This window comes from Myodes glareolus, chromosome 26 (assembly GCF_982192425.1).
Source record: "Myodes glareolus chromosome 26, mMyoGla1.1, whole genome shotgun sequence".
Classification (NCBI taxonomy): Eukaryota; Metazoa; Chordata; class Mammalia; order Rodentia; family Cricetidae; genus Myodes; species Myodes glareolus.
In genome coordinates, this window is record NC_142051.1 from 20443653 (window position 1) to 20461096 (window position 17444).

A 17444-nucleotide genomic window follows, 5' to 3' on the forward strand; every position below is an offset into this window, starting at 1 on the left:
TCTCGTACTACAACAATTGATAGTATTCCATTGTACAAACATACACAGGTCCTCTATTCACTGCAAAGCAATGAGGATGAACAGCTCACAACAGCAGCTGTACAGAACACAACAACTGATTCTCACAAACAGAAAGCCTGGTGGTGTGGGAGAATTGTCTGTATTCTGTCATTCATATTTTAATAAAACGCTGATTGGCCAGGCAGGCTACTTAGTATAGGCGGGAAAGCCAGCCAGGAAGTAGAGGTGGAGCAAAGAGACTGGGAGTATTCTGGAAAGCAGGAAGCTCCCTCCGCAGTTCTGCCCAGACCACCGGAGAGGAAAAATGTAAGCTGCCCCACTGGAAAAGGTACTGAGCCAAGGGCTAACGTAGATAAGGATAATGGGGTAATATAAGTTATAAGAGCTAATAAGTAGCCTGACCTAATGAGCCAATCAGCTTTATAACTTATAGAGTTCTCTGTGTGATTGATTTTCTCTGGGACTTGCTGGCTGTGGGGTACCAGGCGGGAGCAGATACCCCCAACAAGCTGGCCCCTCATGCTACAGCCTGGATGCAGAAGAGCACAAATCCATCTATCAGATGTGTAAAACCTGGAGAAACTACTTAACGTCACAAGTGCGTCCGTTGCAGGGGGGTGGGAGCTAGCAACTGAAGGAGGGTGCGATGGGGATTTCTTGGTGTGGGCCGTGGCTACACAGATACAGTGTGTTCTAGTTGTTGAGCTGAGGGAGTCGCTGTCTCCAGACCACACCCTCTCGCATCTGTGTGTCTGTACTTTGTCAGCACCAGGACGCATTAGCTGCCCCCAGGAAAACCTCATGTGTACATCCTCTCCCTTCCCCATGCTCTCTCATTGACTAAGGGGTAGCCTCTTAGTGGCAAGGTGCCCAGGATCAAGAGCAGCTTGGAGGGTCTTAGAACTGCAGCTGAGGAAGGAGCAATAGAATGACTGTCTACCAATATTCCTAGTCTTATCTCTGGGTTTCTATTTTTGTGACTTGGATTAGATTTGAGCTGTTTCTCTGGGCTCTTGTGTGCTGACCGAGGCTTCAGTCCTGCCCGGTTCCCACAGTCGTTAAGTCCCAAGGAAATCACACAGAGGTCCATATTAGTTATAATATGATTGGCCTAGTAGCTCAGACTTCTAATTAACTCTTATAACTTATATTAGCCCATTATTCTTGCCTATGTTAGCCACGTGGCTTGGTACCTTATTTGGCAAGGCAGTCACATCTTGCTTCTTCTGCTGCTGGATCACGACTGCAGAAAGAACTTCCCTCTTCCCAGAATTCTCTTTGCCCAGCCTCTACTTCCTGCCTGGTCACCCTGCCTCTACTTCCTGCTTGGCTACTGGCCAATCAGCATTTATGAAAATATAAGTGATAGGGTACAGACCATTGTCCCATAGCACTTGTGTGTATGTTGCATTGTTCCTGTGTGTGGGTGTGCATATATGGATATGTTATTGGAGACCTAGGTCAAAGTCAGGTGGTTTCTTCAGGGGCCTCCTGTCTTATTTCTTTTTTAAAGATTTATTTATTTAGTATGTACACAGGGTTCAGCCTCCATGTATGCCTGCAAGCCAGAAGAGGACACCAGGTCTCATTACAGATGGTTGTGAGCCACCATGTGGTTGCTGGGAATTGAACTCAGGACCTCTGGAAGAGCAGTCAGTGCTCTTAACCTCTGAGCCATCTCTCCAGCCCCTGTCTTAATTTTTTTAGATAGAATCTCTCATTGGGACCTGACGCTTGCTCTTTACATTTGGCTGACTGGCCAGCAAGCCCCAGGTCTGTCTTTGCCTCCCCTAGGATTACAAGCACTCCCCACTACGCCCAGCTTTTACATGATCTCTGGGGATTAACCTTGTGTCCTCATGCTTGTGTGGCAAACACTTTACCAACAGAACCATCCCCAACCCCGTGTTCTTTCAAACCATTTTGGATGTGAAAGCCACAAAGTTGGGGCTCATCTGAACTGTAAACACGGCAGGTTTCCAGGTCAAGATGTCCAAAATGGTGGACAAGGTGTAGCTCGACATGTTTTTCCTCCCAAGATCCCTCCAAATGACTGAAATAATTTAAAACAATAACTCAGAAGCACTGGGGACTCAAGAGAGACTGGGGAAAGGCTTTGAGAAGTCAAAGATGTTGAGGAACTAGAAACAGTAGAGGCCTTGGGTTGGCTGAAAGAACCCAACAACCCTAGCAAAGCTGAAGTTCTGTGTTTTTAATTGGGTCCATTGCTTCCTCATTGTTGAGTTTAAATAGATCTTTGTATAAGTTTTGGTAGGAGATTTTTATGAGACATTTGCTTTGTAGCTATTTTGTCTTAGCCTTTGCTTCCTACAGTGTTTAAGTCGATCTAAGTGTAATGTATCAGTTGTTTTACACAGATCTTACCTATACAGGTATTCATCCATCGTTTTTCTCTGAGATGCTCTATAGTACTGCGTATATGTGTCTATGATTAAGTTCAAGTAACCTTTGTGATATCTATTAATGTTTTCTCATAGACTTAAAAAACTTTTAAATTCTGTGTTTGTGTGAGTCTGTGTATGAGTATGTGCACATGAGTCCAGGTTAGAGGCATCCCATCCACCCACAACTGGAGTCACAGTCGGTTTTATGACCCACCCAGTGTCAACACTAGGAATTGAACTCAGGACCTTTGCAAGAGCAGCAATGCTCTAACTGCTGAGCTGTGTTTCCAGGCTCCTGTCTATATTTAAGGAAGAAAAAGCAGAAGAGGGAGTAGAATTTCTGTCCTCCAGGTCTAGTGAGAACAATGGGCTATGAATCCTCAAGATTTATGAAGCACTATCATTTCACAACCACTCTCCTCAGCTAATTATCTAATTCATCTCTAAGGATGATAACCCAAATGGCTTCATTTGAAAACTATCATTCTTTATTTAACATTAGAAAGCTGATGAAGAGATTTTTTTTTTCTGCGTCTCTGCAAGCAGATTGGAGTTAATTGAAAACCAAATACCAGGGCTCTCCAGGTCTCTTTTCTGCAAACCAATAGAACCCAAACTCACTACAGCAGGTGCAACCCACAAAAATGACACACTGGAGTTGACATGTCTCCCTGTATGAAGAGCAACAACCTTCTGAGCTTCTTCTGAGAACCACATTAGGTTTCTGCCTCTGTTGGCTTGCTATTCTACTTATTGTGTGTGGGGGTTGGGGCTGGGTGGACACTCAAGTGACACAGTATACATGTGGAGATCAGAGCACTGGCCTTCCACCACATAGGTTCTGGGGACCTGACTCATGCTATTAACTACTGTGGCATGTCTCTTTGCCCTCTGAGACATCTCACTGGCCCTGACATCATTACTTTCTTGTAAAACTGACAAGAAGTTGACATCTTGATTGAAATGAAAATTACTTGTTGAAATATCAATTAAATTATATACTAAGTTAAACTGAAACAAAGCATGATTATGCAAGACCGTTTCTAAATGATGGAACCCTAAAGTACTATCTATTTATTATATTCCTGGCTGTCTTAGTGATGCCTTAGGTGCAGGACACACGCCAGATTGCTTTGCACAAATGACTTTGGGAAGATTACCTCCCTGCCAGGCTCTTCTTCATAAGGTGGGCATCTTGAGAGTCAAGGTGGGGTCATTATTTTAAGATTTTATTTTTATTTTAAAAATGTGTATGTGTGTGTGTATCTGAGGACAGGAGATCTCAGAGGCCGGAAGAGGACTGTTGGAGCTCCAGGAGCTGGAGTTATAGGCTGTTTTGAGCCACTGCAGGTAGGTGCTGGGACCTGGACTCGGGTCCTATGCAAGAACGGCAAATGCTCTTAACCACCGTGCATCTCTCCAGTCCAAGGTAGGGTAACTCTGAAGGTTAAATGAGTCATTATACTGAAAAGGCTTTAGCCTGGATCCAAACCCATGGTAAATACCCAGTAAATTACACATATGGTCCATGTGTGTTAGAATGAAATTCATTCATTGTTAGAATGAAAAAGAGAACATGATCATGTTCTTGTTCTTTTACTCTATGTCCAGATGGACACCAAGCAACAGTCTGATACATGGCCACCTGTTCAAGGTTCTCTTTCTTCTGACACCTCTTTGACCAGTTTCTTTGTCTTTGTTGCCTTCCTTCCCTTTCTTTTTTCCTTCTTTCCTTCCTTCCTTCCTTCTTTCTTTCTGTCTTTCACACTTTTACTGTCAACTCCGTCCTTGTTTTTTCTCATCATGCAGACAGTGAGGGAGCCCATCACCAGGTGACTTAACCTGTGTGAACTCTTGGATCTAATGAAGTATCAGAAACAGCTATGGCCCCCACGAAGGCCTCCAGATTTACTGTTTTCACAAGATTTACACCATCTCTGCATCTTTAACATGATTTTTTTAAAGAAAGACTTTTTAGATTATGTGTCTATGTGTGGGTATATGCATGTGTGTGGAGATGCCCAAGAGAGCCAAAGACATTTAATTCCCCATGGAGTTGTCAGTTCTGGAACCATTTAGAGTTGTGTCCTTGATAGTCTCTAAATATTAGGGACATTAGGCTACAAGTCTGTGAGCAGATGATCATGTTTCTCAGATCTCAGGCTGAATGGAACTGGGGTGGAGTGCCTAAGTGGCCAAGACTGTTTAAACGGAGTGAGGTGGGCATCCAATGATACACAGGACTGCCATTGTGTGGCATGGTAATAAAGAATAAACGGTGAGGGGCGGGTGCCAGTGACTGCAATTATTACACTATTTCCCCTTACAACAATGCCAATTCACTATCACCTATGATCATAGACAATGTCAATTATTTCCTGATGTCACATCCTGTTTGATCCCCACATCTGATGAACATCCTAAGATGCATGCACACACAACACACACAATGCAACATACACACTCACATGGGCATCTATATGGGTGACAGTTTGTAAGGCCTACAAACCACAACAATCACCAACACAGCAAGCTACTCCTAAGAGTGCATCAGTAGCATTTACATCCCTGGGGTAACCAGCAACTGTCGATGGAAAGAGGGTCCATTTGCTTTTTTCTTGGCCGCCTGGCTAGCTTACACCCGAAATAATCACATAGAAACTGTATTAATTTGAACACTGCCTGGCCCATTAGCTCCAACTTCTTATTGACTAACCCTTACATTTTAGTTTAACCCATTTCTATCAATCTATGTATCACCACTAGGTGGTGGCCTACCAGAAAAGTTTCAGCACATCTACCTCCGGCTGTGAATCCATGGCATCTCCCTGACTCTGCTTTCTTCCTCCCAGAATTCAGTTCTGTCTTCTCCACCTACGTAAGTTCTGCCCTACCAGGCCAAGCAGTTTCTTTATTGATTAGCCAATGAAAAGCAACACATAAACAGAAGGACCTCCTACACCAAGCAACCACCTTATTGGACTTAAGGTTTGCTCAGTGGTAGGGAATTCATATGCAGTACTGTAAACTTAGCCAACGCCCATGACTGGGGTGGTCACAGACCCCTGGAGGAGAATCTGATACGGCAACTTTCCTAAAGCAGTGTAGTTTCTGACTACTTGCCCCTATTCCCACAGTGTGGCTCTCATTCTTCATCAAAGACATTTCTTTTTGTGGCAAATGGAGGCCATTTCAGAAAGTCCCAACTGGTCAAAAGGCAGAGAGCTGCTGACTGTGGGGTGTCTGGCCTGAATTAATACATTACAACACAGCTCCTACAGTTGAGGCTCAGGGAGCATGACAGAAAGAGGGAACCGAGAGATTGTGAGAGCCAGAGGACAGGAGATCTGCAGTGAGAGAGAGGGGAGGGGAGGGAAGAAAGAGGGAGAGGGACACAAGATTGTAGGGGTGGAGAGAAGGGGGTGGGCCAAGGAAGAGTCATAAGGATGAGTTGGGAGGATTTCATAAAGAAACTCTTAAAGAATTAATAAAACATTGCATATACACATATACATGTGTGTGTGCATGTGTGTGTGCGTGCATGTGTGTGTCTGTGTGTGTATGTGTGAGAGTGAGAGAGAGAGAGAGAGAGAGAGAGAGAGAGAGAGAGAGAGAGAGGGAGAGGGGGGAGGGAGAGGAAGAGGGAGAGAGCATGCACACCCACTTACTCTCTTTCTGAAGAGTCACTTTATGCAGACTGGGACACTAGGTACCAACCTTTCAAAGACAAACTCTAGCTTACAATAGTCTAACTACTGACATTTGACACCTTAAAGACAATCAATACAAACCACTGGCCCATCTGCAAATCTTGAAGTGCCTTTAAAGACTGAAGACAACAAAAGACAAAATGAAGCAAAATTACCCGACAGGCAATTAAAAATCAACAGAAAATTTATACAGCAGTTTAATGTAGGTCCATTCAGCTATGAATGCAGTAAGGGATCATTCTCCCTATTTCAACAAAAATGAAATGGATCATATTGCATAAATGTTTAAGAGAGTGTAATCACGGGACTGCATGGAGATATTATGGGTTTGTGTGGTACATGACATATACAGACAAAGACATGTGTTCAGGTGCAAATGCACATGGCGGCAGTGTGTGTGTGGGGGGTGATTTAGAATGAATTTCCTCTATTGCTTTCCAGTTATTTTGAGTCTCACTGAATCTGGAGCTCACCAACTGGCTGGACTGGCTGGCAGGCAAGCTCCAGGAATCTCTGTCTCTACTCCCCGCAGTCCCAAGCTGTGGAATTAGAAGCGTGCTGCCAAGTCTGGCTTTTAGGTAGGTTTTGGGGATCCAGACGCAAGTTCCTCAGGTCTGTGCAGCAGACCCTTTTCCCAGAGCTGTCTTTCCAGCCCAGTAGTTTACAAACACATTACTGGTCAGAAAGTTCTCAAATGTAAAGGTGTTTCTGTTTTACTTTCCCTAAATCCAACCACAAGCCAATGTTCATCTATCCATTAACCTCTGAAGAAAGTTCATGACAGTAGAGTAGAGCCAGCATCTAACCTAGGATTTGTACAGTGAGGCTCTGCTGACTGAATAAACTAGAAACATGTATTGGGGAATGGGTGTGATAACACTCTGTTACTTCACGCGCGCATTTAAACACTTGGTGTAAACAAAACACAGTTTTGGGTGTTACAGGGAATTACTGAAAGTAGAAGACACTGTTCTTATTCATGACTAGATGCACGGAACTGCTGTTTGTACCTAGAAGCTCTTAAAGTGACATGCAAACGCTTGTCAATTCACACTAGAAATAACTGTCAAACTATTGGTTGCTATTGAATCCTGACAATACATCAAAACTAAAAAATACTAGTTTAATGCAACTGCACTAAATCCTTACCAGAAGTTTAGGAGCCAGGAGAAGAGGAAGAATACAAGTTTCCTGTTTCCCATCTTTCCTGGCATTAACTTCCAGTTATGAAAGGTGAATTCGCAACGTTGTCATTTTTGAACAGATAAATCAAAGGTGCAGATTTGGAAACTTGACTCTTCTCGTGTGCATGCAAAGTGCCACAGTGTACATGTGGAGCCTGGAGGGCAGCTCTGTGGAACTGGTTCCCCCCTCAAACTCAGGGTGCCAGGCTCAGGTGGCAAATGCGTTATCCACTGAACCATCTTCCCAGCCCCCAACTCTTTTCAACAGAAATAAACTAAATGACACACAAATGCTTTCAGAGAAACTTGGACTTTTATTTACTGCTTTACAAATTTTTTTCCCACAGAAAAACTATTTTAAATAAAACACATTTTCTACTGATACATGGGGACTGATTGAATGAGAGCTCACCAAGGCCAGCTGGACTAGGACTGAACGAGCATGTGATCAAACCGGATTCTCTGAATGTGGCTGACATGGGGGCTGACTGAGAAGCCATTGACAATGGCACTGGGTCTTGTTTCGTCTGCACGTACTGGCTTTTTGGGATCCTAGTCTGTTTGGATGCTCACCTTCCTAGACCCAGAGGGAGGGGGGACGGAGTGGGGGGAATGGGAGGGTATTGGGAGGAGGGGAGAAAGTGGAAATTTTTATAAATAAATAAATAAGTAAATTAAAAACAAACAAACAAACAAACAAACAAACACATTTTATATCATGGTTAGGAACAACGTGAGATGGCATTTCATGGCCTCTTTCAAACCGGGAGAGGACATGAAATACAGAAAGTTTAAGGAAATGAAGTGGAAAAAATACAGCAAAGGGAAATTAGAGACACACTCCCTTAGACACAGGCTAACACAGACCTGAGACAGGTATATAACAGGAGAGAGACATTTTTAGCCAGGTTTTGTTCCCTAGAACCGATATTTGTATGTGAATGGTCTGAGAGTCAATGTATTTAATGATTGGATTGACTTGAAAGTCAGCCAGAAGTCTGTTTTAATTTTTAGTTTGAGTTGAATAAATTTTTTTCCTAACACTCCTCTCCTTCCAGCCAGTGGGCCCTGGGCATTATTAACCACAGGTCCTCGAGTTTGCCTTCTCCCTGGCTCCCGATTCAAAGTTTGAGCAACAAAAAAACTTGGAGTGTTAAAGTTCATCTTCTGAATCTTCGTCGCTAGTTTTCTGAGGTTGTCTCTTAATATTGATTATTAAATCAATGGTTAGTATTTTCACCAAACACTGAAGAACTGAAGTTAGTAACTGGTACTTCCCAGCTACTGGCTCCAGTCCTGACTGGCCATTTACCACGGGTTGACCGGTTTGCAGTGCGTGGAGAGAGCGTAGGTATGTGTGTGGAAAGCTGACCTTTCCCTTCTGAGGCTTGCAAAGGATTTTAGGGATGCCTAAAAGTGCATTAGCTATCAACGTACCAACCGTGGCTTCAGCTGATTGCCGACACTGCTTGGCATAGTTGAGAAGACAGCAATGCAACAAGATCTCGAAATGACCACCCACTGGCAGAACACAGCCTGCTGGTATAGTGGATGAACAATAACCCCGGGAAGTACATGCCTCTAGGGACTTGTATATCACCGGCAATGTGTACCCTTTCCCAGGATTACTTATGACCTGTACATTTTCGTAAGAAATTTCTGTTCTAGTGTCTTCTGCTGTAGGGTATCCAGTAGAATTATTCTCAATCGACAGTTCACAGCCCTCAATTATCCAGTTTCTTTCTGGAGACAAGCACTTCCGTATATCACCTGTTGGAGATGCATCTATCGGTGTCTCCTTCTGCGCTGACCATGGCACAGGCATTTCTAATTCTGTATCTGAAGCCACCAGATTTGAATATACTAAATACGTTTGAGTGCTTTCCGATTTATTTTTGTTCTTTACGGTTATGTCTTGATACTTACCAATTTCTGGTAGGTGATGACTGTCTCTGCTACTGTTAGAAGCAAGGGGACTGGAGTCGCACTGGTCCTCGGCTTGTATAATGTAATTTAGATCAAGGTCAGTAAACGAGTGCCGGAGCATCTTAAACGCCCCATGCAAGGCACTCTCATGCTGTTGAACAAGACCTGGAACCGGTCCACAAAGGATCATACAGTGAGGTATAAACACACGTGTGCTCATCAAGCCAAGATGAACATACCTTTTGGACCTAAGGATGAGGGGTTTACAAAATTTCACCGAAGTCGTATGCAAAATCTCACCCTGTGAAGTGACCCGTGGCAGAACACAAGGAGGAAGGCCAGTGATCCTCTGGATGAGAGAAACCTCTTCAGCTGATAAGCACTCCACCACGGATATGCTATGTAGTCTTGCGCAGTAAACAACCAGGTCTGGCTGCTTCACGCTGGACAGGAGCAGTTTTATATTCTGACTTTGCAAATGTTTCATTACTGCCTCGGTCCTCTCCACGATCCAACACTGAGAGGCCTGAAACTGCGCTTCCGAATTTAGCATAAACTCTGATTTGGACGATGAAAACAGAGGCTGGAGGGCTTCTGTGACCATCACCATCCGAATGTCACCATCTGCTGGGCAATACACAGAGAAGTCTCGGTGAAGCACAAGGCCGTCCACAATTCTAGACGCTGAAACAGGAAGGCCTGAGACACCAACATTCAGTTCGAAAAAACAGCTGTCCATCAACTCAAACACTTCGACCCCACTTTCACAAGCCATGCACTTGAAAACGTAGTCACACATCAACTGCGAAATGAATCTGCAATTGTTTCGTCCCACTCGTCCACAAAAATACGCTTCTAGGAGTGACTCTAAAGAGCGCCTGCGCAGTGTTCTTCCTTTAGCGGATGAAGAAAACACAGACAAATAGTGCCTGCTTAAATACTGGTCCACGATACGGTCTAGTATTTGTGTCTGAAACGTTAGAAGAGCCTGGGAAACAGATTTCCACTGACTACAGTTTTTCCAGTGCCTTTCATGGGTTTGAATATTTTCAGAAGTGAATGGATCTTTTTCTCTGATTGCATGAAGTCCTCTGAGTAAATGGCAAAGAAAAATAACAAATGTTTTAGCACCATCTCCTGTTTTTTTAAGGTGACTGGAAACACATGCCACTATCATCCTGTATAGGGAGAAAAAAAAAAAGTTGGTGCCAAGTTAAAAGCTACAGACAGACATAAAGACTATCGTCCTTTTGACACACAGACTTATCTTTATTTTTTTTTAAGCTACTTTGTTCTATCCTAAGATCCCAGGGGCGGGAAAAGTGAAATGTTCTAGGTAGCTGATGAGGTTTGGGGTCCAGGACGAGTCGTTTTGGACAGCATGCTAACCCGGTGTGTGCACTGGTCTTACAAGATCGTATTTTCCCACGGGGGTCCCTGGTCTCAAGACCGGATGATAAAGAGACCGAGGGAGACTGCGGGCCTGGCGGACGGCAGGGGGCGCGAGGTACCTGGCTAAGGGATGCTCTAAGTGCAGCGCCTCCAGGAGGCGGCCTCCATCCCGGCTAAGCAGCACCTCGCCGGTGGGCTTCGTACACAACACTAGCCCGCCCTCGGGCCCCACGCAGCGGTTCGCGATGGCTTCGAGCACCTCAGCCACCCGCAGCGCCGCGGTCACGGACCCCGGAGACGCCATGGATTCAGGGTCCAGCCGACCGCGTCTGCGTAGCCGGACCGCTGGTGGGCGGGGCCGGAAGAGGCGGGGAGGAAGCCGGAAGTGCAGCCGTTGGGCTCTGCGGGGCATTGGAAACCGCCCGGCGCCGGCGGAGACTGAGGAGACCGTGGTGTCTCCTGACGCCATCCCGCACTCACCGCTCTGCTAGGTCTGCACTCCGCGGGTTCTGTTCCCGTCCCGGGTCTATCTGTCTGTCTGCTCCTACAGGGCCCACACTGTATCAACCGCTTTCCTGACGTCACGCACACGGTTTTAGGATGCAGGACGGCCTCGGAGATTGGCCACCGCCCTTTTTAACCTGTCTTCCGCTGGGGTGTGCGACCTTTACTGCGTTCAGGTGTCTAAGAAACCCCAACTAGTTTCACCACTTGAGCAGAAATGATAGACGTTTTCCCTTTATTCACATTGATGACCTATTGGTACGATTCCACATATATTAACCCTGTGTATTGCATACAACCCCCAAGCAGAAATGTTTCATATTAAAACACAGTCTTCTGAGGTCCTTCCAGTCAATCATCCGTGACATTCAGAAAATAACTTCTGTGGTCCCTGCTTTCCTCATTTAAATATATATATATTATATATACTAAAAATTTTATGTAATATATATATTTAATATATATATTAAAAATTCAGTTCTGAGGTGGGTACAATAGAAAGTACTTTGTACAGCTCTAACTCAGAGAAAGTATATTCAAGAATTTGTCAATTTACCCACAACATTCTTAGGGTGGGCCATCACTCCTGGGCTGTTATATCCACAAGAATGCAGAACAAACATGTCAATATTAGCAGGAAAGTGATCTAGATACACACTGATGTTTAACAGGTTTCCCCCTACTCCATATTCCAATGCAGAAAAGAAAACTGTAGGTTCTCCTGTTATTCCTAGAAGTAGCAAATAAATTTTGAGGGGTAAGCTAGAAGGGGGAGAAAGGAGGAAATTGGGTAAAACTTTCCTGAACTTATCTGAGGTTCAGGTGATTGGAGGGGAAAACATTTAATGTTTAATGGTAATGTTTTTTTTTAAACCTGGTTGTATTCATCACGTGACATTATCTTAATATAGACTTAAGTAGTGGGTTATTTCAAACATTTAAATACTACAATCAAGGTTCTACTTGATTGAACACACTGTGTAGATATGACTCAAAACACCTGCACCTTTTCAGAGACTGCTTTCATCCTTATTGTGTAGTTCTTAGGGTCATTTAGAAACTCTGAACCTCAGTTTTAATGTATGAACTATGTATAATATCTACTTATTAAGAAAGACTCTAAAGTGCCAAGTAACATATACATTAGGGTTCCATTAAATCCCTGTCAAGCCTTTTGCACACACCCCCCCAAAACAAAGCAAAATAAATAAAAAAAGAGAATTTAGTTACTACATTATATCAGGAGTCATTGGATCACAGATTGCTTTTAAAAAGTTTATTTAGAATACCTACTAGTAGAAGTTAACATAATTTTACATATCAGTAGAAAAATTCTTTTCTCTCTGCAAACGTAACAGGTTAGGAATAATAGATTAGAAATGTATACATTACAAAACCGCCTGTGACTATCTATACATTAACTATGCACCTTAAGAGAATTCAGCAGTGTGCTATACTTACACTGCAGGTAACAACACACTTATAGCCTATCATACAAAACTGACCAGTGGTAGTGCTTGACTTTAAAAACAGCCATTAACTGATGTATTTAAAATTAAATTTAACATGCCAAAAAGTGAAAGTAAATCCAACCGAAGGTCTGTGGCTCATCATTCAAATGTTTCATGGCATTTCTTTCAAATAAAGAATTGCAATATTATGGTATTGAAACAGTTTTCATGACAAATGAAGAGGCTAATTTTTCTAAATATCTCATGGAGTATAGACACATTCATTTTCGTCAAGGTTTTCCTGTGGCTCTCACTAAATATGCTAATCTTATTAATAAGACACTGGTCCTGTACAATTTTAAAAGTCCATCTTCATTTAAAAACTGTAACAAAATAGTATCATAATTGTAACAAAAAGTGGATATACTAAACCCACAAAATATGTAACAAAATGAAACCAAATTATGCAGCGGTGGCAGGTTATACATTTTAAGGAATCTCTTTATACACTTAGTCAAATAAGAAAGAGATTGAAATGTAAACTTATTGAATTATGGGAGGCTCCCCCCTATAGGTCAAATTGGAAAATTTGATATAAACATGAATATTTTCTTTATGTATATTTAACATAATCTAAAATAATCTGCAGACTCATGTATGGCTCATTTTATGCCATCATCCTTGTACATAAGACAAAAAAGCAAAACAAAACTATTTACTGCTGACTAGAAATGCTAAACACTGGAAAAAGATGAAATTTTATACATTTGCTCTTAAAATTTTGATGAAGATAATCTTCAAAAAGTTAAAACTGCCTTCCACAAGTCTGTGAATATGGCACGAGTTGACACCCAAAACAGTGTGAATTCCATCAAAAAGGCACTGTTTACAATACTCAGAATAATCTGACAGGTTTACTTTAGTGATGTCTGAGTAAGAATATATTTGAAATTGGTAACTAGACAAATCCTTATAAAAGTACAGCGTTACTGTTTACATATTCTTCAGCTATATAAAAGGAAATAAAGTGACAGAGAAATGACCCTTTTATGACAAGTAAGCCTACAAAACACTTTGAACACATTATAGTTCTGTAACACAAAATAAGAAAAATATTTCCTTAAAGGCACAAAAGCATGAAATAGTAAATGAGGATTGTGTCTTACAAGGCCAACTTTTCAGTGGAATGCAGTTGTCAGCTGAGCTGTGACAAAGACTACCACTGTGCCTTTCTAAGTCAGACAAGAAAAGTAGCGACAGGAATTGCACGCTGTCTACTGCTGTAGCACTCTGCGGCCCATGCGCCTACTGCTCTCTCTTCCAGGCAGCAGCATCTCACTGAATGGGGGACAGCTAGACATTTAACAACTGAAACATGAAAATGCCAATAATTATTACTTCTCATCTAAAGTTTCGTGTGAGAAGATAATGTTTTAGATAAATGAAGAAAACTGGTCATAGAGTCACAAACCCGAGAAACCATGTGTAGTTTTCAGACGGTTTGGAACGGTGAGTCACACATTATGAATTCACTTATGAAGAGAGATCACCCTCAGGTCAGAATGTTCAAAGTCAAGTCACACTGTCTGGCTAACCTCAAGGTCAATTATACACTATTTAAAGGACTTACATATGAATCCGGCAATTCCTGAGTTTTGGGTTCAGTTCACAGAAAGAAACTCATACCACTAAAAGCGTCAGAGAAACATCCGACTGAACATAAGCCTTCAGTGTATAAGAAACAGTCACCCTGTTCATTAGTCTGACTCCTTGGGTAAGGACCCATTAACATCAGCTCTGAAGTGAAACTAAAAAAAACAATTACCTTTCCAGTCTCAGATATCAATACAAATAGAGCCCTGTTCAAACCACACGAAACAATACAAAGGAGTAAGACAGTGCCCTAAGGTCACCAACAATTGAACATTTCAGGGCTTAACGATGAAACAACTTTTAGCAATCAACCAATTAAGTTATATATAATATAAATTAATACTAATTTAAAATCATATAAAGATCAAGTTGTACAATATTTACAAAATATCACATCAATGAATAGGCAGTTGAGCATAATATTGGTAGTAGAATATGAATACAAAAAAATATATTGACAAATATGAAATATGACCCAAAACTCCATAAGGATGAAATACTGGATACAGGTATACCTTGTTTAAGCTGTTAAAAGTTTAAACTATTTTCATATGAAATACAGCGTTGTTTTGCTAACACCGTGTGGGGATGGCTTTTCATGGGAACCCAGGTACTGAAGACAGCTCCATATGGTCTCAGCACTGTGCCGGCCATCTCTGGCTTTGTATCCCTCACACAGAGCTGACTGCACCTCAGTAGCTCCTTAGCCGAAGGCAGGTGGAGCCACGCCAACAGCCGCTCTTAGCCTTTCACTGTATAAACCTTTCTGAAACCTGTAGTTCAGAGAAATCTAAATTTCATGATATGTTCCAAAACTTAATTACCTTTTAAAGAACAGGTTTTGACAATAATAAAAAGCCAAAATATTGAACTGAAGAAACAGGCAAAAACCCTTAGTGACAAACCTGCCTGAGCAGGAACAGAAGGACTCGTACAGAACTAGCTTGCCACGGGACGATGGAAGGAGATGATAAACTTCATAACTTGATATTCTCAAATGCTCAACTTATTGCACACGTAAGCAAATTGATTTTAATGTTTTTAAAATAAAGGCCACTGCAGTGTCTTTTCTTCCTGCCTTTTTTTTTTTTTTGGCTTCAGAAGTAAAATATTAGAATTTTTCTCTTCTACTTTTCCATTGAGCACTCTAGTGTCGAAATGAATGCTAAAATGTTTTTCATAAAGAAAATGCTAAATTATCAGGATTTCACATAGCCTATAAACACTAACATCTGGAAGACATCCTAGACCAGCTGACTTAAAACAGGAAAGGATGGCAAATAAACTTGATCATCTGTCAGCCAGTGCTTAAGGTGGGATTGCAACATATAGATCCATGTAGCTACATACTGATCTTTAATATTGATATATATATGTGTATATATAAGTACGATACACCTATATCTGCAACATTAAGTTCTAGGGGTTAGAAAATCTTCTGTAAACTCTTTAAAACATTCTACTTGTTTCTCACGATATATTAATTCTTACCACTCACACTTTTCTTGGTGTTTCTAAGACAACCGAGCTAGATACCTTGGAGATGGTTTTAACAGTATAATGTACTGAATTAGTCATAGTATGTCTATTATATATCTATCATTTCCCACTGTAATTCCTTAATGAAAGTTGTATGCCAGTCTCCTGAAGAAAACAGTTGACTATACATATTTATAATATAATGACATTTTGTCATGAACAATGGTATCAGAATATGTCATAACATCCGGCAGAGCACAGACACTGCTGTCAGGGAAGAGTTCTTGTGTACACATGTGGGTTTAGCATACACACATGTAAGCACAGTCTCACAAAAGTGTTCTGGCACTTAACACAAAGCCAATTTTAATGATCAAATAGAACAGCTCTTGTTTTGGGTGAAGGATAAAAGATGTAAGAAGGAGGCGGACACTTCTACATTTATCTCCTAGTTGAAATGTTGTGATGCTTTACTAAAGAGCAAACCAATAAGAACTGGTCCCAGGCTGATCTTTCCAGTTCACGGAGTCAACTGTTGAGAACTCCTATTTAAACATAAAGTTTATTATGATTTGAAGCAAAATCAGAAGGAAAATGACGAAGTAGTCTTTCTGTTGCAGAAAATAATCCGTAGCAGGTGCACTTGAAAGTAAGTGATTTCGAAGAGCCATAATATTTCTAAAAAATAAGCAACAATAAATTTCATATTTTTTTCTCAGAAATGTTAGCACAAAACGTTATTATAACAGTTACTATACTGTCACAAAGTGTCTAACTACATTACCTCAAGTAACTAGTTCAATCAATTACTACTCTAACCAAGACCTGAGATGCCATGATTTAGGCTAATGTGCTTTAAGTACACTGGATTTACTTTGACATATTCAACAGAATTATCACAGTTTAATGATACAAAAATATATTATCATCTCTGTTAAAACGGTGGTTTTAAGAAAAGTATTTGTTCTTCAGTTGGCTAGGTTTCTTGTATCTATAATTGAGAGACAAGAGCGGAGTAAAAACTGTAAATTCTCCAAGGGAAAAAAAATGCAACAGATTTCCTCTCAAGTTGAAGAATATTCAACAGCCTTTCTTATGCTACAAAAATGTAAATTTAGTCATGAAATATAACATCTTCATGACATCTTAAATGTTTTTGGCTAAAAGCAACTTGTGAGTGAATCACCATTACTTTTTTTTGTGGAGGGACACCAACTTAAGGCTTCATTAAGGCAGGATAATAGACAAGATGCACATGTCATTCCGTCTGCTCTGAAGGAGCCACAGTCCTGTGGCGCTAACAGCACACGACAGCAGCTCTGCAGGGTCCTTGGAATGCTCTGCCTAGACCAGGCTGGAGATCTGCCTGTCTCTGCCCCTCAGCGCTGTGACCAGAGGTGTGCACCGCCACAGAGGAAAGAGGGGCAATCTGAGAAGCCAGCTGCAGTAAGGGCAATGGTCCAGATATGAGCATGCACACAGGGCATGGTTGATGGGAGAAGCTTCATAGGACAGGATGGGGCACAACGATGAGGCTGGAGATAAAATAGCAGCTCCAAGAATAGAGAAAGATGCCCTGAACATACATCCAACACTGATCCATGCATAGAAAGCAAGCAGGTTTAATACTGAACATTTTAAAAGTTCATGTAGCTAGTTTCAGTAATGGAACAGGAACAGGAACGTCTTTCCTCCAGGATCTTCTGTTAAGTGTTAATA

General features: G+C 41.7%; 2 protein-coding genes across 12 annotated transcripts in view; both read right to left on the bottom strand.

Annotated features, from left to right (window-relative positions):
• Window positions 1–7614: 7614 nt before the first annotated feature.
• Window positions 7615–11471, bottom strand: Bbs10 (Bardet-Biedl syndrome 10). The gene is made up of 2 exons (XM_048418205.3): window positions 10758–11471; window positions 7615–10424 (listed from the first exon to the last, which is right to left on the bottom strand). Exons 1-2 carry the CDS (start codon window positions 11105–11107, stop codon window positions 8474–8476), a joined length of 2301 nt encoding a protein of 766 aa, XP_048274162.3. The 5' UTR covers window positions 11108–11471; the 3' UTR covers window positions 7615–8473.
• A 932-nt stretch (window positions 11472–12403) lies between these two features.
• The window catches only part of Osbpl8 (oxysterol binding protein like 8), a 135184-nt gene continuing 130143 nt past the window's right edge, over window positions 12404–17444 (bottom strand). For all 11 annotated transcript variants that reach the window (XM_048418196.3, XM_048418195.3, XM_048418194.3 and 8 more), the window contains one exon: window positions 12404–16403. In XM_048418196.3, the coding sequence (XP_048274153.3) occupies window positions 16271–16403 (133 nt within the window). In that variant the 3' untranslated portion in view covers window positions 12404–16270. The remainder of the gene's footprint in view (window positions 16404–17444) is intronic.

Coding starts and splice junctions, on each gene's coding strand:
- Bbs10 (XM_048418205.3), bottom strand. CDS start 11,107: ATGGCGTCAGGAGACACCACGGTCTCCTCAGTCTCCGCCGGCGCCGGG. Junction 10,425..10,757: donor TTAGAGCATCCCTTAGCCAG/GTACCTCGCGCC, acceptor CTCCCTATACAG/GATGATAGTGGCATGTGTTT.